This window comes from Sarcophilus harrisii, chromosome 3 (genome assembly GCF_902635505.1).
Source record: "Sarcophilus harrisii chromosome 3, mSarHar1.11, whole genome shotgun sequence".
Lineage (NCBI taxonomy): Eukaryota > Metazoa > Chordata > Mammalia > Dasyuromorphia > Dasyuridae > Sarcophilus > Sarcophilus harrisii.
In genome coordinates this window covers 510654977-510676981 of record NC_045428.1, presented here as the reverse complement: position 1 = coordinate 510676981, position 22005 = coordinate 510654977, and the positions used below count along the sequence as shown (strand labels likewise).

Genomic DNA, 22005 nt, shown 5'->3' with positions numbered 1-22005 from the left:
GGGTAGTTTTTTAGTTTTTTTTTCAGTTAATTTTAGTTACTTTCTATCTCCATCTCCTTTTTTAATAGCTAAAGAGCCTGAGACCTCCTGAGATTAATTGGTTTGCCTAAAATCATATGATTAAATGTTAGAAATGGGATTGGAACTCAAATCCTTTGACAGTGAAACCAGTGCTCCTTCTACTATCTCACTGCTTTCTGTGTAGATATCACTCTCCACATCTTAAAGCCTCCTACATCATGTGACCTCTTATTATTATTTAGCATAGGTTTAGAGTTTAGGGAAGTATCTTTACAAGAATTATAATAGCTCACACTGACATAGCACTTTAAGGTTTGCAGAGACCTTTACATAGAATATCTCATTTTGATCCTCACAGAAGCCCAGTAAAGTAGATTTTATTATTATTAACTCCCTTTTATATTGGAGGAAACTGAGGCAGACAAAAACTGACATGCTTAGTGTCACTTAGTTAGCAAGTATCTGATTCAGGATTTGAAAACAGGTCTTTCTGAGATCACAGAAATGGATATAAACACTCCATTTACTATCTCTAAATTCAGTATTTCTCCAATTATACTGAGACCCTCTCTGGGTCAATTCCCTAGGACTCTTTATAGAGCACAATATAGAGCATCATAAAATGTTTGCTCCTTTCCCTGTTAAACCTCACCCAGGTGCCATACTTCAAAGAGTGTTGTTCCAGTCAGACTCGAGTATCTGTCCAGGTATCAGTTCAGAAAAAAGCCAGGAGACTCAGGCCACTGAGACCATGCAGGTGATGATTTTTGCCTGACATAGATGGGCAAAGCTCTTTTGCAGACTAACCAGGAAACAAACACCCATGATGGATAGTTATAGGATGCAGCTAGGAAAGCTAATGAAATTAAAAACAGGTAACTCAATCTTGCTGAGCCCCCAAGAAGGTCACTAAACATCACAGGCTACTAAAAAAATCCATTGAAGGGCTGTCCCTGAATCTAGACAGCAGCAGGATTAATGGCATAATAATCACAGCACTTTACAAAATGTTTCTCTCAAGAGAACCCTGCAAGGTATCGTGGGATTTACAGCTGGAAGGAACCTTAGTGATCTCTTAATCCAATGTTTTTGTTTTAAAGGTGAGAGAGATGAGACCAGAAGACAATGACTTAAAAAAAATCACACAGCAGGAGATAGCACTGCTAACTTTGCTTTTGTTCAGTCATTTCAATTGTGCCTGACTCTTCCTGATTCCATTTGTGATTTTCTTGACCAGGATATTAGAATGTTTTGTTATTTCCTTCCTGAGCTCATTTTACAAAGGTGGAAACTGAGAAAAAAAGGGTTAAATGACTTGCCCAGGATCACATGGTTAGTATTTGAGGTTGCATTTAAACTCAAATCCTTCTGATTCTAGGTCCAGTGTTCTATCCACTGCACCACCTAGCTGCCCAAACACAGCTGGCATTTGAAACCAAATCATCAATTTGTTCTTCTCCCACCTTCTTCCTTTCTGCCTTCCATGCTTCCTGTCTTATTGTGGGGGTTGAGGGTGGGGGACAGAATGGTTTGTTCAGGGTCACTTGACTATTTAAAGTGATTCCCATTCTTTGAGTTCCAAGTCTAGTGATTTCTACTACCCCTTTGCTTCTCCCTAGATTAGCCTAGCTGAATTAGATCTGCATATAAACAGGAGGAATGAAAGAAACCAATTCTATTTGAGAGAAGAAAATGACTATCTAAAGTTGAATGCTTTTCACAAAGCTATTAATCTGTGCACTGAGAATATTTTTTCAGTAGTATGATAATTGATACCAAAAAATCTGCAAGCAAAATATATAACAAGTAACACGAGTGTTATTCTTTAGGGGACAGAGAGATATTGGTGATGGTTATGAATCAAACTGCCTTTATATTTATTGTGTTTTGGAGCAACAGCATCCTAGATAAGGAGTTTGACACATCTGAGAGTGTTATTAAAAGTGAGAATGAGTGACAGGTTGGAAAAATGAGAAGCAATGGAAGGACTAAATTTCAGGAGATACAAGTTCAGGATAACTTCATTTGTCAGGAAGAAATTCAGGATCATAATGAAGCATATATTAAATAAAGTCATGGCTTGATGTCACATATAGATTTGATCTTCACTATTTCATTAGGCCTGTGAGATCCTAAAAGTGTGGATGTTCCATTTACTGGGGCAGATTTGCAATCCATCCATATCCTTTTATAGAATCACAGAATCAGAGCAGATATCAGCAGCCTTCTAATCCAATCTATGCCTTGAAAAAATTCTCCTTACAATTTCCCAGAAAGTTGTCTTTCAGGCTTTGCTTGAAAACTTCCAGTAAGGGGAGAGAGAGATCACTTCAGGAGGTCACTCATTCCTTCCTCTCTTAAATAGTTTGAGCATTAGGGAGTTTTTCCTTATATCAAGCCAAATTTATCTTTGCAAGGTCTACTCATTGTTTTTAGCTATCCTCTAGGGTCAAACCAAGTAAGTCTGCTCAGTCTTCTAGATGGCAGGCTTTTAAGTCCTTGTAAACAGCTATTAAGTCCCATCTCTCACTCCATTCCCCACCCCCAGTCTTCTCTCAAAATTAACCATCCTTAGTTCCTTCTGCTAATCTCCATATGGTATAGGTGTAAGACCCTTCCCAATTCTGGTTGCCTTTTCCAAATGCTTTCATACCTTATGTGATTCTTCTTTGTGTCTTTTTGTAAATCTTCCACAATCTATCCAATATAGGAGATCTTTTTTTTCCCCTGCATTTCATGAAAACCAGTATAACACTTGAGCTGTCTGTTATTCTTCACTCTCATTATCCAACCAGCCCACTTCCATCTGGATCTTATTCTCACTAACAGGAATGAAATTGGTGCTGGTGTAGAACCAAGACAGGCAGGGTAGGAAAGCAATGACTCCAATCTAGAGTTCATGATATAGAAGAAGGAAATTGAGGTCTCATGCGCACCTTCAGTTTTGGGGAAAATGTGTTTCAAAGGACTGAGAGAAAAGACAGGAAGGATTCCATGAAAGTCAACTCATAAGGAATAGGAAATGACCAAAACTGAAAGAATAAAATGAGAGAAACTTGGATAGACAACAGCTGTTTTTAAAAAAAAGATCTGGGGGTTTTAGTGGACTCCAATCTCGATATAAGCCAGCATTGTAATGTGTTAGTCAAAGCAGATGATGTTGGGGAGTTTTACTTGGCATTTAGCCTAAATTAGCCATTTCACAACTTCTACTTATTGCTCCCATTTCTATCCTTGGGAGCCACATGTCAACTCCTCACTTTTTTGGTTTTCATTAAGAGGGGCATAGTTCTCAGGAACAAGGCGGTGGCAGTACCTCTTTTGACTGCCTTCATCAGACGTTATCAGGACCTCATTATTTTCAGGCCCATCTTGGCATTTATAAATTTCGTAGTGGTCAGAGGAACAAAACTGAGATGGTGAAAGATTTGAGTTTATGACATATGGGGGCCAACTTAATTCAAGAAGGAATTCACAAAGCCTGAGGAAGAGAAGTTTAAGATAAGTCATGATAACTGTCATCAAATAGATGCATATTTGGGGAGGAAGGATTTGATTTCTTTTTGGCTCCAGAGGATAAAAATGGGAACAATAGATAGAAATTGCAAAGAGGGAAATTTAGGCTTAATAACAAGAAAAACTTCCCAGTAATTAGAGTTGCCCAAAGTAGAATGGATTGTCTGGTGTGATAATGGGTTCTTTGGAGATCTTTAAGCAGACGATGGATGTCCACTTGATAGACATCATGGTGGGTTTTTCTTCTGTGTATGGGAAACTATATGGCTACTGAAATAATGAACTTCTAGTTCTTAAATTCTATGATTTTTATCATATGTAGCCTTAACAATACCTTTTATGGATGGCACTTCTTGAAGACATCATTGATGATAATATATTTTCTCCAGTTTCAATCATGAAATTTACATAAATATTTCAATTATTTTTTGAGTTGTTTACAACTTAGATGTTCCACTATGGGGTCTTGTGATTCCCCACATTAAACCAACACCAAAAGAGTATTGCTTTTTCAAACATTAAACTTAAATGACAAAGAGAAGCTTGGGATATTTGAAAATGCTGTGCATCTTACCAATTAGAGTCATTCTCTTCTACTATTAATTTCTGTCCACTTTTGACATTAAACAACTATAATACCAGGAATTACAGAGTGTAGGATTATATATGTGTGTATGTATACATATATATATATATATATATATATATAGTATACATGTACATATATCAATCCCCATAAAACTACTGTTTTGGAAAAAATCATTGCATTTGAAAGCAAGGAATCTAAAATCAAATCCCATCTCTCACTGTCTATATCCATGATGTTGGACAAAACCACTTTTCTTCTTTTATGCTCAGTTTCCTCATTTGTAAAAATGAGAGTTTGACTCATTCACTTCAGGAGTGCCCCTCTCAGATTTATATCCATTATCCAACCAATTTCTAAATAGAAAATACAAAGAAATGGGAATTATTCAGACATCAGAAAGAACAGTGAAAGGGCAGTGAGTTAGGGATACTTAGAAGGCACTAAACAAATTGGGGTCAGTTAGTCTGGGAAAGAAAAAAAGGTCAGAACAAATTTGTATACTATGGCTGCATAACCAAAAGAAACAAAATGCAAGCAAGTTCTCCAATACTTTTGTAAGCCTCTGCAACAATTGAACCAGTCTTTGGGTAGAAGTCATTAAAATGGTATCAGTCATGAGAACTAAACATGGAAGGAAGCATGAGGTACTAAAAAGAGGACCAATCTTGGAATCTAATGTCTTGACATTGAATCCCACTTTTGACATTAGCAAGGAAAACATTTTCTAAACCTTTAAGTACTAATTGATTGTTAAGTTGTTGATGTTGGTGTTTCCCCCATTTCTATTGAGAAAATATCAGATTAATATGATTAACAATGACAAGCTATTATCATTATTCATCATACTAATCTCATACTTAAGCTTAGAATCCCCCTATTCTTAGAAGCCTCACCATTCTAGGTAATCATAAAATTATAGAATCACAGAGTTGGAAGAGGCCTTAAAGATTGTTTAATTCAACTCCTCTGGAAGCATGAATCTGTTCTTAAGTATTCCCAAAGCCTAATTCTCCAAATTATATTTGACTCCATTTAGTGATGGGAAACTCTTTAACCCTTTTAGCCTGCCCATTCTACTTCTGGACATCTCAAAATGTTAGTAAGTTGTTTATTCTGCTTAACAATATGTCTTTCTACCAATTCTGTCAATATGTCCTAGTTCTATTCTTTGGGGCCAAGCAGAAAAAGGTGAATCTATCTTCAATATAAGTGTGCTTCAGATATTAAAATACAGTTATCACATTCAACCCAGTTTTCTTTTCTTGAGTTCCTTCAACTACTCCTTGAATGACATAGCTTCAAGTTCCTTTACAATCTTGGCCATCTTATAGATCTCAGTTTAGGAATATTTAAATTCTGAAAATTCATTCAGGTATCATTTTCTCCCAAAGAACTAATATTATAATATATGGTTAGATTCTTTGCTATATTGGACCCATGATCTCATTTGTGTGAGTACTCTCCATCAAGGGCAAATGACAACACACCCATGCTCATCTATCTGGTTTCACAAATCCTCTATTTAAAAAATATCTCCTTTTCCCTCCAATATGCTAGAAGCCTGTGTGTGTGTGTGTGTGTGTGTGTGTGTGTGTGTGTGTTTAGTATCCTTAAAATAAAAATGTTGTACTTGAACATTCACCTAATGGCTCTCATTCTCAATACTTGATTGACCCGCCTTCTTTTCACATCTATCTTTGATGATGTTGTTTATACCACATCTCATATGCATATAATTGCTGCTAACATGTTGTAGCATTCCTATACCCACCATGTGTTTTTTTCCCCTTTGTCCCCTTGTGTTTTTTAAATTTTGATTCTATTTGACATTATCTCTATGGGGATGACAAAAGGGTTAGTAGTCTGGTTGATTCTTAAATGGTTAGCGGGCAAGGAAAGGTCAATGATCCCTTTGGAAATGGTGTTGGAGTGGTGCAGTGTGGGAGGAAGAAGGCTCAAGTATAATTCAGGGATTAAAGGAACAGCCAGTAAAATAATCCAAAAATTAAAGCCAGAAATTGGGGAGGTAATAGTAGGGGAAAGCAAAAAGGATGGCAGTCTAAGTTTGGAAACAATGTGGGAATATTCTACTCTAGAGCACCTAAAGAATAAGAGATGGAAGAACATAGGTTTTGTAACATACAATAAAATGACCAGAGGCAGTATTGTTTTATGCTTTCCTCAGTACTTTATTCTACCCTGGGAGGAGAGACCTAGGCACAGAGTCCTGTGTGCCAACTATTCCATCCTGAGCTAAAGGCAATAAAGTAGTACTCAGATACTACTTGCCTCATTTATAGAGGAATAATCCAAGCTAATGAGTTAATAACTAAACAGGGATTAGAACCCTGGTGTTCTGGTACCTAGCCCACTAATATACATTTCCTCCAGAAAAATCATAGAATATACTTATTAGGAAACATTTAAGAAGTGACTTTTGGGATTTTTTTAAAATCATAGCTCTTTATAGTGCTATGAACATAATGCTAGACATAGAACAGTCTGAATAAATCATTTCTGTTTGGCAAACTAACAGATAGCCACTCTTTTACAGACTTATTCCATCAGTGTTTATATTCAGTTGTCCTTGAATTGCTTCATCTTTGTCAGATTTTTCACATATCAAACCAAGGTTTTTTTGGTGTTTATTTCCCCCTCTGAAGTAGCAAGGTCTACTGTGTGGATTTTTCCACAACTAGTAGGCTGGGATAAAAGCAGGGGTAATCAAAAGCATTTAACCCCTGGTGGCAGCCTGGCAGGAAAAAAAAAAATTAATGAAATTTAATGGTGCCTTCACAGCCACCAAGCATTCTGTAGAGACTGTCTTTGAGGCTGTCAGATCAAATTAAGACTTTCTCTCCCTTTGAGGAACTGCAGAGTCCTTTTTTGTTGACCTATGTTAGCGGGCATTCTGGAAAGTTTTTAGGGAAGGACAATGTGTTTTAGCTTGTTGGCAGAGTCCATGCTTCCCAGCAGCTAGAAATGATCTCTCCCTCCTCCCATCATTCCCAGTTCTTTCATTGGTTCTCTGTTAGGCACTAATCAGTATACTGTAGCTCTAGAGTTGAAATCAGAAGTTTTTTGCTTTACCTCTATGGTCTTGGACAATCAATCAGTCACTAAGTGTTGAGTCTACTATGTGCTGGGTATTGTGCAAAATATACAAAGATAAAAATGAAAAAGTGGCAATGCTCAATAATCTTATCTTCTCTAGGGCTGATAATATGTATAAAAGGTTTTAGCATTATAGATTTAGAAGTGGAAGGTTGTCTAATCCAACCCTCTTAGTTTACAGAAGAGGAAACTGAGGTTCATGTAAACAATAAAGGACAGAACTAGTCCTTGATTCCAAATGTAGTGGAGGGTTTTTATATTGCAACATGCTATCCCCATGTAAATATAACACACACACACACACGCACACACACAAAACATACCAAGTAATTGGGAAGGGCAAGGGTCAAGAGAAAGAACTTATGTAGAAGGTGGTACATGAACTGAGCTTTAAAGGAAACTAAGAACTCTAAAGACAGATTTGAGGAAGGGAGACAGCTTCTGAAAAGGTAAGGTGACAGGAGATAGAATGCTGAGGAATAGAAAGGTGCCAGTTTGGCTGGAGAAGGGGGAGTAGAATGGGCATGCAGGGAATGTGAAATAGCCTGGAAAGGAAAGTCAAATCCAGATTGTGAAGGGCTTTAAAAGTCAAATAGAAAAGTTCATATTTTATCCTGGAAGGAAAGGAGAGCCAATACTGCTTTTTTTTTTCTTTTTTTTCCTTTTTCTTTTTGGTGAGACAATTGGAGTTAAGTGACTTGACTAGGATCACATAGCTAATAAATGTCAAAGTTCTAGGGTTGAATTTGAACTCAGCTCTTTCCAGAACTAATGCTCTTTGCCCTGCCCTTACAGTTTCTTGAGCTAAGGAGTGACAAGACCAGACCTGAGATTTAACTGAACTTTATCTTGTGTCTTAAATGCTAGGTATTTGTATTTGCAAATACATGTTTGCATTTGTTCCTAGATACCATAAGAAGACAAGTAAGATTATTGAGCAAGGGGAATGGTAAACAAATCACTTCTCTCTGGATCTCAGTTTCTTTATCTGTAAAAGGAATGAATTACATGAGATTAACTCCAGGATTCTTTCTTGGTTTTCAAAATCCTATTATCCTAATAATTGCCTTCCACCTTCTAAAAATCCCTAATCTGTATGAGCAGATGATCAAGCACAATATGAATTCTTGATCTGACTCCCTGAGCTTTCAGTACTTTAGTTACACACACACACACACACACACACACACACAGATTTATATATCTTTTGGTCAAGATTATAAGCTCTTTGGGGTCTGTTATAAACAGTGGTTTGCTGGTAAATATTTAATAACTAACTTCCTGAAAATATATTTCTCCATTTATCCATCTACCCATCCATCCAAACATTCATCTATCCATTAATTTGAAACATTTCTTAAGTATGATTATGTGGGAGCACTAAGTTTAAGCTGCATTATTTAAATTTTTGCATCGCTTTCTTAAAACTAAACAATCCACAAATAAGAAAGAAAGACAAGTTTGCTTGTTTCTGGGTTGTAAATTTGAAGACTGAGAATTTAACAATAATCTCTCATAGAAGTTGGCTCCAGATTGTGTTTGTGAAAGTCTTTTCCTTACTCATCACATCCTCTCAGTGTTTGCCTTACATAGGGCATTATATGTGTATGTATTTTACATATATATATGTACATACACACAGTTCATATGTGTATATATATATATACACAATGTGTATTTATGTGTATAAATCTATATCTGTATACACATCTATATCTATAATATCTTTCCCCTAGAAATGATATAGCATAAGTATATATAGAAATAGATGTAAATGTAGATTCAGATTATGTATAAAAGCATAAATTACATGATTTCTATGTGTATATATATATATATATATATATATATGTATACTTATTCAGTTGTTTTCAGTCATGTTTGATTCTTCTTGACCCCATTTGGGGTGTTCTTCATGAAGACACTGAAGTGGTTTACCATTTCCTTTTCCAGATCATTTTACATATGAGGAAACTGAAACAAACAGGCTTATGTGACTTGTCCAGGGACACAAAGCTATTCAGTGGCTAAAGCCAGATTTGAACTTAGGAAGATGAGTCCTCCTGGTTTCAAGCCTAGCACTCTTATCCACTGTACTATCTAGTTGCCATATGTACATACTATATTACACACATACACACACATATATATGTGTGTGTGTGTGTGTGTGTGTGTGTGTATATATATATATATATATATATATATATATATATATATATATATGTGTTGGTAATGTCCTTCCCCTAAAAATAATATAGCACATGTGTGTGTGTGTGTATATATATATATATATATATATATATATATATATATATACATGTGTGTACGTATATACATACAAATTTATACATATATTTTTCTTTGTATATGCACAGGATGTTTCAAGAAACTTAAAGCTGAAAATTTATAAATATATATATTACATATATACATTTATATTTATATATACATATGTATACATGAATCTAAGTGAATTTTCTGTGTATGTGTTATTTCCTTCAAATAAAATAGAAGGGTAGAAGGTAGAATCTATTTCTCTTTTGACTTTGTATTTCCAAAGCCTAATTTAGTGCCTAACACATAATCAGTGCTTAAGAAATGTTGTCGTTTTCAAATTAATGAATGGATGAATGTGTGGATGGATAATTGGATGAATGCATGAAGATATGCATTTTTCTTCTCAGACATTTGGAGAGAAAGAGTTAGAAAATCAAATTTTTGTGCTCCTTCAGAAACCTGTTTGTTTTGTGTTCTCCTTGCTATTTTGTGAAGTGAGACCTGCCCAAACTGCATTTTCTTTTCTTTTCTTTTTTTTTTTTTTTTGAGTCCCACTTTTAGCATAAGTATGCTGCCAGATGAGATTCTCTCCTGTTTGTGTAGTTCTGTTAAAGTACATCAGTGGTCACCAATGTTGTCCCCTTTGTTTCTATCACCAGATTACGCTAGATTCGAGGCAAAAATCCATGACCTACGCGAGCAGATGATGAACCACAGCATGAGTTCTGGGTCCGGCTCCCTGAGAACCAATCAGAAACGCTCACTCTATGTCAGGTAGGCTTCTTGAGTCACTCTTGCATGTCTCCCTTTTTCCTTTCTATTTTGTTTGGGAATGAATGGAAACCATCACGTGATGTTGTAAAGCTCCATACTTACCTATGTAGTACGGGGTGACAACTTCAGATAAACCCACTAGCTAACAATGCAGCAATGACATGACTTAAAATTGAACTGCAGCTAATGATCTTTATTTGATAACCATTTGAGAAATTTTTGAAATTCCAAAATGTCAGTTAAAAGAATATTTAATAGATTAAAGTAATTGCAATTTGGAGTTGGGTTCTTATATGATCCTCTCTTTTATAATAATCCTTTATTTCACTTTTCTGCCATGAACGTGTAAAGCATGCAACTTGTCAAGCTTTTGTGTTCAGGCAGTTATCAATTATTTTCTTTGGCAAATGAAGGACTCTTATCAGGATGCAGATTACTGTCCATCCCTGTCCTTTCTATCAGATCTTTGCTGCATGGCCTCTTGCAAGATCAGCATCATTCACATTTTCTTAATTTCAACATCAACTTTCAAAGTGTGAAAAGTCCATAAGTGCAGAGGTATAAACTATTCCTCTTTCCTAGTGTGAGCTAAGCTTTCTATGGGACTGGAATTTGGATCAAACTTTTCAAGGAAGGCTTTCCTCTTTAATTAGCTAGTCTTTGTCAATATTGTTGGACTAATAGAAAATAGTCTAAAGGATGGTTTAGGGAAGGAATGGGAAGAAAGATTTTTAAATACTGGCAACTTATCATTTAGGAAAGAGAATGAAGACAGTCTTAGGTTGTCTTCAATAGTCTGTTGCCTTTCTTGGTAATTCTTTTGGCCTGCTTGAGAAGTATTATATTCACTCTGGTATACTGATGGGAAACTGAAAATTTTGTTTTGGGAGTTTTGTTTATATTCTTAATGATTCTTCCTGGCCTCAGGAGGAGCAAATATTCATTTCTCTGTGACCCTCCAAAAGACCTCTCATATATTCCTCATTGGCCATACTTTGTGATCATTTCCCCTTAATCGATCATTTGCTAAATAATAAAATTCATTTAGTTCTTTGCTGGCAGAGCTATGTCATTTGCCATGAGAGGAAAGTAGCTTGAGTTTTAAATATATACAAGGGTTTGTTCATCACAGATGGTAGTACATCCTTACTCCCCTATAACACGCACCTCTCCATCTCGCACATATAGCCCTCTTAAGCTAACTTAAGATGTATTTATAGGGACCATGTATAGCTACATGCCAATTTACCAATGTGCATGTTACCACTGAGGTCCCTCCTTCACTTTAAATGCCTTAAAATTGAGCTGCAAAAGTGGGGGTGGGGGGGAAGTAAATAGCAAATATGACTAATGGAAATGGAATTTCCACACTTAGTTGGGGCAGAGAGAATGTTGGCTGTGCTACAATTAAATTACAAATGGAATCCTCATTCAATCCTAAGTATTTTTTGCTGCTGAGGTATAATATCCATTGGGCCTTGCTTTTCATTTTCTTTTACTAGCATGAGGTGCTTGTTATAGACCCCAGATGACAGTACTTTAATTAACATGTCATGTTGGTTCAAATGTGGCTATAAAGTTATCTTTTGTGTGTATTAGGTAGGTACAGCAGGGGGAAGAAGGGAGCAAGAATCCTGAAGCCTACAGGTTCTCGGGGGCCTTAATTTGCTGGGTCCCCTGACACGTAGAGAGCCCCTTATTAATCGAAGGGCCTACACAACCTCAGAACGCTTGAGGTTAAAAATATATATATATGTCGCCCTTGCAAATTTGGCCGGCTGCTTTTCAGAAGATTATCTCGATACACCTCTGTGTAATCTGGGCAAGGAATGCTGATAATCGCCCCAGAGCCCGTCTCTTGTAGCAACATCTCAACTGTGATGGGAAATTAATGACCCCCATTTGTCTCCATATCTTCTCTTCTTGAGTACTGTGGTACCAGTGCTCTTTGCTCAACAAGAATTTTTCTTTTTTTTTTAGCTGAAAATATGTTCACCTCAGGCATTGAATTGGGAAAATCCAATAGGTTTAGTGCAGAAAGCAGATAAATCATTTAACTCTCAGATAATGGGAAAGGAGAGCTAGAATAAAGATTGGAGAAAAGAAGTTATTTTTAAGTCATTGGCTATTTTTAAAAATGAAAAAGTATGAAAAATTATCTTTAATGTATTATAAGCAGATTGTTAAATTGTGCTGGTAATATCTTAGTCATTTTCATTTTGTTATGGAAAATTAATAAAATTAAAGCAAATGATATGAAAATGCTATATGGAAATAATAGCTGTTAGTTAGAAATGATAATACTGAGACTCTCAGGCTTTGAATCTTGAAAATAATATAAAAGTAGTACAAACAAATGAGTGGAAGATTTTATCTCCTTGGTAATGTTCATCTTTGGGGAGATTCTCCTCCCAAATTTTTTTTGATAGTTTATGTGTTTTGAAGAGTTCTGACATACTTCGTGGAGACATCCCCTAAATTATAGTTCTTAAGAAATCATTCCCTTGGTATAATGGGCTTTTTTGGTATGATTTTTATTATGTTTTGATTTTTTTGGTGGGGAAAGAGAAAGGAGGAAGGTAATTGCTTTCCATGGCCCATCTCCCTTGTGAATAATGACTGATATACAGAAATGTATGTTTGGCTCATATACTTCAATGACACTGCAAAGTGGTCCCTGTTAGGGCACTGGTTGTGATTTGTTTAGGTAGAGACCAAGAAAAGTATTGTGTTGTAAAGTATTGGAAAATATAAGTGAAATAAGGTAAATGGAGCTGTATAACATGAATTGTAAGGGGATTTTTTGCAAAGAAAATGTGTTAATGGATATAACTTGGTTCAGCCTGCTTCAACTACAGCATTAACTAACTAGTACCTGATAATTGTATTTACTTTGCTACTACAACTTCATGTTTTCCTAAAGTCATCCAAATAAGGGTTTCTGTAGTATACAAGAAAGACACATCCCCAAGTGTCTTTAAGTATGCTCTTCACATGTCACTTAGAATAGTAGAATTTTAAGATCGGAAGGTATTTTAGAGATCACCTCACCCAAAGGCACTTAACCGAGGTCTATGGAATACCAAAGTTCTTGAAAATGAATTCCAAAGTGATCCTTGAACTTGAATGCGATCACATATAAGAATTCCATCTTTAAATATCAATAATTTTATTCATTTAAAAAACATTTTTAGACCCACAACATAAGAAAAATGTTAAGAAACTTTAACCTGTCTCTAAGTCCCTGACTCAAGTCAAAAGTCTTAGATTTGATAGAATCTTAGTCTCTGTATGACTGATCAATCATGGGCAAGTCATTTTTACCTGTTTCAGCCTCAGTTTCTTTGATTTTAAAAAAAGATAGATTTGACTAGGTGATCTCTAAGACCCCTTTCACATCCAAGATCTACAACTCCATTAATACCCTCTGCCTACCTCACAGGGTTGTTGTGAGGAAATCATTTTGTAATCTTTACAAGTACTCTAAAAGATTGTTGTGGTTCAACTCCTCTCCTATTTTATAGAAAAAGAAACTGAGGTCCAGAGAAAGGATTTAGATTTTGTCATCATCAATAAAGAGTTAGTAGCAGAGTTAAGCCCCAAATGTAAAGCTCCTGAGTCCTAGAGCCATCCCCTCTCCACTGTATACATTGCTTCTCCAATGTTCTCTCTCCTATAATTTCTACCCCACATTCTATGCTTTTTAGAAAAAAATCAGTTTGTAAGCCAAGGAAGAGGGCAACTCTCTTGTTTTCAGCACTGAGAAATAATTTGAATTAAAAGAAGCAAAAATAATAATGACACGACAACTCAAACCTGACTGACGATTAGAAATTAGACAATGTGGCACATAGCTGGTACTTAATAACAGCCATTTGTTTAATAATCACTTGAATGTGAGTAGCTTGTTTTTCTGGTTTTAAATGCCCAGGTATCTGTTTTCCTAGAGCAGAGATTCTGGAAAATGAATTCTAAATCTGGGGTCTATGAACTTTTTCTTAAAATATATTTTGAGAAAACTCTGTTTCCATATAATTGGTTTTCATTGTAATGTTTTGATTTATTTCATACATTTAAAAATATTATTATGAGAAAGGAGTCCATTAGGTATCACCAGCCTGTCAAAGGTCTTTGTAGCACAAAAAAGTTAACCCTTGCTGTAGACTTTGTAGTAAATGAATTAAGAAAGCATGGGGACTCTTGACCTGTATTAAATAACTTAGTAATCTCAGAATGGTGTCTGTATCCCCAGCAACCTTTATTTCCTTTAAGAGTGGCTTTTCCCTGTATTCTACCTCCCTCTCCTTCTCCCAGACTCCTCTTGAGAGTCCCAGTTGGAATGATTCTACACAGCTTGTATGTAGATGCTAGCCTGCTCCTCCACTCTACCCAGGTTCCCCTTAGTGATCCTCCTCAACCCAGTGTATCAACCTGTTTGCCTGAATTATGGCTGCAGAAGCATCTTGCCCTTCCAGAGCTAGGCTCTTTCTGTGGCTTTCCTAGGGGACTGTCATCCCAGCTGCTTTCCAAATGCCAAATTCCCAATCTGGTTGTATTCCTCTTTCCTCTTCTTACCTTCTGTGTGGATTGCTTGACATGCTTTGATGGTCTTGTACAAAAAGAAATGACTCTTGATATGCATAGCACTGTACATGTAATATGGGATGGGGCTGGCATGTTTTATTTATATCATGGACTTCTCTGTATTGTGCATTTCCTGCTCTGTGACTCTCTTATATATAGTTGTAGAATTTTAAAAGTAAATAAAAACATGTTGAAAACATTTTTAAACCTTTTTTTTTCCAAAATGCTATACAAGGCATTAGCAAATTTTTCAATCTAGGAAGTCATTGAGCTTCTGAACCTACGGGACATGGATACAATTGGGAGAACCTCCAGGCTGGTCTAAACAGTTGGGATTTTAGGAGCCTTTCTCCTTCACACCACACACCTCAAAATGTCTATGCTAATGACTCAAAGTTGCCTAAAACATTTTCTATAGGGGAAAAAACTTTAATGTTGGAATTTGAGAGAGAACACAAGAATTTAAATCTATACTTGGGCATGAATTGACTGTGCTTAGGTCCTTTCCTGAGGTCTACTTTTGAATGATGAAGAAAATAAAGGGGCACTAGTGTCCTGAAATATTTGAGAAGAAATCTACATCAGACTAGAAGAAAGGATCCAGGGAGGTAAGGCTGGAGCAACCACAAACTTTTTTCCTTCACAGTTTTTCTTAGGACCAGTCCTGGTGCAATTTCAAGAGAATTGCAGGATGTCATTATATTGTACATGAAGGTTTACAAAATTCTTAATGTAGCATTATCTCTCATTTTTATCTTTACAACAGCCTCATCGGGTAGGACAGGAGGATATTAATTTCACATTATCAAACAAGATCCATAGAAGTTGGACCACTTACCCAAGATCACTCAGCTATAGCATGGCATGGCCAGGGCACAAACTTGCATCTTTTGATAGCAAATTTAATTGTCCACTATGCCTCCTCACAAACCTTTTGTAGATGAACTCTTGTCAAGGTTAACCAAAGAAAATGGAAAATTAAAGGGACTATTGGTGATCTAATCAATATGATTATAGATTTAGAGATGAAAGAAAATTCAACCCCTCATTTTACAGATGAGGAAATTCATCTAACTAGAGATATTACATCTTGCCTGGGTGTAGACTGATTGTATAATGATTGTATATGCCTAAAGTAAGATTCCAATCTAAGTCTTCCTGCCCCAACTGAAGCATTCTACCCCTCATATCACACTGTGTCCCATCTTCTCCATTTAAACTTGTCTTAAAGATCATCAGCACTTGATAGGCACATAGGATCCCTTTTCCCTAGACTTTAATTAGCTTTTACTAAAGAGCTTCATAGAAACTGGAGCCATGCAAAATCCAGTTGAAGTTACAACAATACTCTTAAAAGTAGATACTGCTTAGCGAGAAGTGGATTAACAAGTAAATTAATTTAGCCAAGGTCATTATTCATCATGTCACAATTTGATGATGAAATGTAAGATACCAAACTCTTAGGACCACAGATTTTCCATGTTCCCTTGCCTACCTTGGCCTCACATTATTTGCTCACTTATATGAGAGAACAGACTAGATGATATCTCACAAATCTATCCAGGATAAAATGAGATGTTATCATGATACAAAAAGAAATGAAATACTGAAGAATTGTAGGCAGTGAAAATAAATCATATCTACCAGAATTCCAAATAAAATGATCTGTTAATGGAATTTTCCTCAAAATAATATTTGGATTTGCTTCTCTGTCGTAAAAGCATATTCTTATTGGAATCTAACCCTAAGATGAATCAGATAAGCAAATTAAGTTCTATTTCATATAGAGAAGATCTCAAGGAGAAGACTGGAATATGTCTCTCTGTGTCCCTATTCTCCATCTTTCTCATTTCCCCCTGTCCTCACACATAGTTTTACATCTGGGTCAAATCAAACTAAAATAGAAAATAAATAATTCCATTGGCTTCTTTAAATCTTTACAAAATGGTTTCCTCATGACAACCTTTTGAGGATGGAGTATTACTCTGCTTTCCCTACATTACTAATGAAGAAACTGGAGACTTAAGAATAAGAATTGCCCATGAATATAGAACTGAGAAATAGTGAGCCCTTTGATTGCATGTTCATTGTCCTTTCCAATAAGCCTAACAAGTCAATTAGTCTCTTCATAAGTCTCAGTGGTTTTTCAAAGTTGAAAAGGAAAGCCCCAAGTAATGGCCTTGTAGAACAAAGAGCCATTTCACACTTTTATCTGAGAGTAGTATGGCATAATAGACATGGGAAAGGTTTTAGAATTCAGAGGACCAGGTTTCAAACCCTACCTTTGATACTTTCTAGCTCTCTGACAAAGGTCAAGTCACTTAACCTTTCTAAGCCTCAGATAACTTCCTAAGACTCATCTACCAAAGTGGGGTGTCATCTGCTTCATCAAAGAAGTTCTAATGGATATAATCAGAGATCTTTGAGTATTGATTTCTCTATTTCATGAATGACAAGAGTAAAAAAATGTTTTTAAATACAATCCTCTCCAGGAAACCTCAGATTCTCTGATCAGTTAGTAATGACCTTATCCTCCAGAAATTACATTGGATTTTATTTTGTACTTCTCTAATCAATTCATCACATCATATCATACATCATAGTTATCTATTCATGTCTTATCTCCTAACTAGACCATCTATTCATGGGAGCATAGTTTGTGCCATATCTAAGCTTTCTGTCTCACACAACAATCTACACAAAACAGAAATTTCATAAATGTTTGTTTTTTCTTTAGGGGAAAGTGTCATTCTTACTAAAAGAACTAATAACAAGAGAAAAGAAAAACTAAAGATAAAAAATCACATGCTTATATAAAATAATATTAACTATAGTCTTTAATGTGAATTATTTACAATGTATGTCAAATTCTCACGCAGCACAAGAATGATATCATTAAGCATATCCAGTTAACTCTGTTGAAAGTTTTATTGAACATCAGTATTGAAAACATATGTACTCATTCAGTATTTTTTAAATTAATGTTTTTGGAATGAACAAAAACATATCCCTGTGCATTTCCTCCTATGTAAAAAAATATATACACATGAGTGTATATATGTAAATATATTTACATATTTCAGTTGGTTTGTGGTGATTCTTCCCATTTAATTGTTGCATTCATATATTCTGTTTTTTTGGCACTGTCTGCTTCATTCTGCATCAGTTCATGTAAGTCTTTCCCTCCTCTTTATTTATCATACTTTTTAATTTCTTATAGCACAGTAATATTCCATTATATTCATGTACCATAATTTGTTGTCATTTTCCAATCAAAGGATATCTATTCTGTTTCTAATTCTTTCTTGTGACAAGAAGTACTGCCATAATTACTTTCATGTTGTGTTTATATATTGAGTATTTTTGTTAATAATTTATCATCCAACTCAAATTTCTTCAAATAATCTTTTTCAAGTTTTGCTGATTTCTCTAATACAATTTTTATTACATCTCGGGGAATGGAAAATTAGAACACATTTGTAATTTTTAAATGGGAACTCATGGGGAAAATGGATTCTCATGTATAAAATGTTTAATATATCCAACATTTCAAGAAACCCAACACAGAATATCAATGTATTTTATTACTATTCTTTATATTTAATACAACAAATTAATAACGAGATCTATTAAATGAAGCTAGCAGTTATAGTTATAATCTTTTGTAAGCATCAGTATCAACAAATAGCATCATGCTAGGCAATGGACACAGAAGGCCATAAAACAATTTGTCTTGTGCTGGTTTGAAGTCAAGTTAGGTAGCCAGAACTATCACACCACAATTTTAAAGCATCAATCACTATTGATGGTAGTTTATACCAAATGTCAGATGAATGAGACAATGCAGAGATTCAAAGAAAGGGGCTAATACCAAAGAATAATGCCAAGATTTAGCAAAGGAAGGTTTCCCCAAAGAAGGCTGCTTAAAATGGGCCTTAAAGGAAAATTAAGGTTTAAAACAATTGCAGACAACAAAACTAGGATAGGATATTTGTAAGATCTTAGGTCAAAAAATCATGCCTCTTTGTTTGAAAATCATGTTCTTGTGTTACTACTCACCAGAGGCTTTGAGACTTCACAATAATACATACAGCGAGTTTTATAATGAAATAAATACTCCCACATTACTAAAAAGTAAAATTTATTTGCACTAAAATATAATGTACAAATATATTCCCTTGCAAAAAGTAATATTTTTAAATATCCCTTGTTTGGAGGGGGTTATCATTTGGGGGGATGGCTGAGCAAAGTATGGCTTATGAATATCATGGAACACCAAAAAAAAGTGTTGTGCCATAAGAAATGATGAAAGGGATGGTTTCAAAGAAACTTGAAAAGATTTTTATGAACGGATACAGAATTAAGTGAGCAGAATGACATAATTTACATAATAAAAACAACCTTGTAAAAACTCTGATAGATATAAGAACTCCAATCAACATAATTTCCAAACATCATTCCAGATGACTCATAATAAAGCATTCTATTTATCTCCTGACAAAGAAGTGACGGATTCAGGGAGAAGAATGAGATCTAATTTTTTGAACAAGGCCAATTCAAGAGTTTGTTTTGTTTAACTATCCATATTTCCTGCAAATGTTTTGTTTTCATGTTTGTTTTTGCTTTTCCAATGGAGGAGTCAGAGAAAAAATAGATTTTATTGGTTGAAATAAATTTAATTTAATTTTAAGAAAGTTCCCCTTGATATAGTATCCTGCTTCCTATGTATACTATTATCATCCTATATATCTGTCTTGTCTTCCCTTAGTCTCAAACTTTAAAAAAACCATGAATGCCAATTTAAATGAATTAACAAATGAATAGTTTAATTTGTGAAGAATTTCCTATGGATTCATTTTATGCTAGCCATAGTTCTAGATGCTGGGAATACAAAAACAAAACCTAAATAATCCTGTCCTCAAATAGTTTAAAGATAAAGAACAAAGAAACAAAATTGTTAGCTACCACAATAGTTGATGAAGTTTATCCTGGTAAGCCTTTTATTTCTAATTCTGGTAGAGCTTCCCCTTCCAATTTTGTTCTCCCCAAAGTCTTGCTTCTACAAAGGCTCCCACGCCCAATGTCTGTACTCTTCCCAAAGAAGCTATTTTAAGGCATGGCTTAGGGTTTTTCTAGTTTCACTTAAAGGAACTTTCCACCTTGCCCCCAACTATCCCATTTCAGCTCTTCATAATCCCTACCTGACCTACATATGTTCAACTCAGAAGAGTTGCCTTTAATGAGTATCTTTTCTATGCTATTCTACTGTGGATGATCCTGTCTTTTTAACTTGATGTGAAGGATAGCTTGGACTCCACTTAGACGGAATCACTCAGCAATCTGGATGGGACATTTGTGGTAGGTCCACATTTTACACCCATATTAGGACCCTGGATATTATCATTGTTCTGTTGGCTTTTCAGGGGTAGCAGCTTGATAATACCTCTCCCTGGAGACCAAGCTTTCAAAGGACCCATTAGTCTTTGTGATTTGGTCTTCCATTCACTTTTATTTTAATTTTTAATGCTGAATTTTAATACCACATACAAAAAAGAAAGAGTATTGTCTTCTATGAAATTGAAAAAACTATGAGACTTGTACATAAATCTTCAGATATCTATTGTATAGGACTTGGTTTTTTTTTCTCCTTTATTAAGTAGAACAAGGCATAGATAAGATACGTAATGAAAGTTGGTTATTTTAACCATGTAGGGCTGATATATTCACTTGGGTTATGGTTTCAAAACAGAAATAAGGAGATTTGGTTTGCTTGACTATACTTATTTACTACAAGGATTTTGATAATTTTTTTCCATGTAATGATACAAAGGGAAGGAGAACTGGATTCAGAATAAAATTTCTTGGTTTTGAATCCTGACTGTATTGTATGACCATGGGGAAATTATTTGATTTCTCCAGGTCTTATGGTCTTCTATAAAATATGGGGATTGAACAAAATGATTTCTAAAGGCTCCTTCTAGCTAGAATTCTGTCATCTTTTATTCCTATGAAAGAGAGTCTTTAGAGCAAAGTAGTAGTATTTTATTAATTTAACAAGCCCCAGTTCATTAGCAGAAATTAGGTTCTCCATGCTAAACAGGAATAGAGATTCTCATTTTATAATCTAATATCTTTCCCTCTATTCCCCTCTCTAACCTCTAAATGGCCCTCAGCTATCTTGATGCACAAATAGCTTCTCATATTCTGATACTGGTTTTCTTTGGTATTTGTTCCCCTAGCCTAAGATTCAAAGATTGTTTTTCCTGCTTTATTGAGAGAATCCACACTTTTTTTCAGCTGCTCTACCGTTCTTGTTTTTTTTTTTCCCCAGAGGTTGTGTGGGTCAATTAGTAAATAACTCAGAAAATGCTTATTAATCACTTTCTCTATACAAAACTGTATACCAGTGATAAAAAAAGAAAGATAAAAAATGTGCAGCTAGGTGGCTCAGTGGATTCCTGATCTTGGAATTAGGAAGACTCATTTTCATGAATTCAAATCCAACCTCAGATATTTGTTAACTGTGTGACTCTGGACAAGTCACTTAACTTTGTCTCAGTTTCCTCATCTAAAAATGAGCTAGAGATAAGAAGTATCAAACCACTACAGTATCTTTGCCAAGAAAACCCCAAATGGAGTCACAAAGAGTTGAGAGAGTTGAACCCAAATGACTCAAGAACAACCCTCAAAGAGCTCACATTTTAATGGGGTCAACATATTTAAGAGCAATAAAACAAAAACTAGGAACATACAAAATATATAGAAAGTAGACAAAAAGAATCTTAGAGGGGAAGGAACTGGCTAGCAACTTGGGGGGCGGGGGTTAGAATACTAAGAAAGGCCTCCTCAGAAGGTAGATTTTAAACTGAGACCTGAAAAAAGCCAGGGAAATTAAGTAAAGGAGGTGAGAAGGGAAAGAATTTCCAGGAAAGGGGTAGCTAATGCAAAGGCAAGGAAATAAGAGATGGGAGAGTATTATATTCTAACACATTAAATAAGCCTCTGTAGCTGACTTATAGAATGTGTGAAGTAAATAAAGTTTAAGGAGACCTAAAGGTCTCATTATAAAAAACTTGAAAACAGTTGATTTTCTATTTGATCCTGAAGATAACAGAGAACCACTGGATTCA

At 35.2% G+C, this 22005-nt stretch overlaps 1 protein-coding gene across 9 annotated transcripts in view; it reads left to right on the top strand.

Annotated features, from left to right (window-relative positions):
- Positions 1-22005, top strand: part of DLG2 (discs large MAGUK scaffold protein 2) — a 1520398-nt gene that overhangs the window by 1307675 nt on the left and 190718 nt on the right. For all 9 annotated transcript variants that reach the window (XM_031963714.1, XM_031963717.1, XM_031963716.1 and 6 more), the window contains one exon: positions 10177-10291. In XM_031963714.1, the coding sequence (XP_031819574.1) occupies positions 10177-10291 (115 nt within the window). The remainder of the gene's footprint in view (positions 1-10176; positions 10292-22005) is intronic.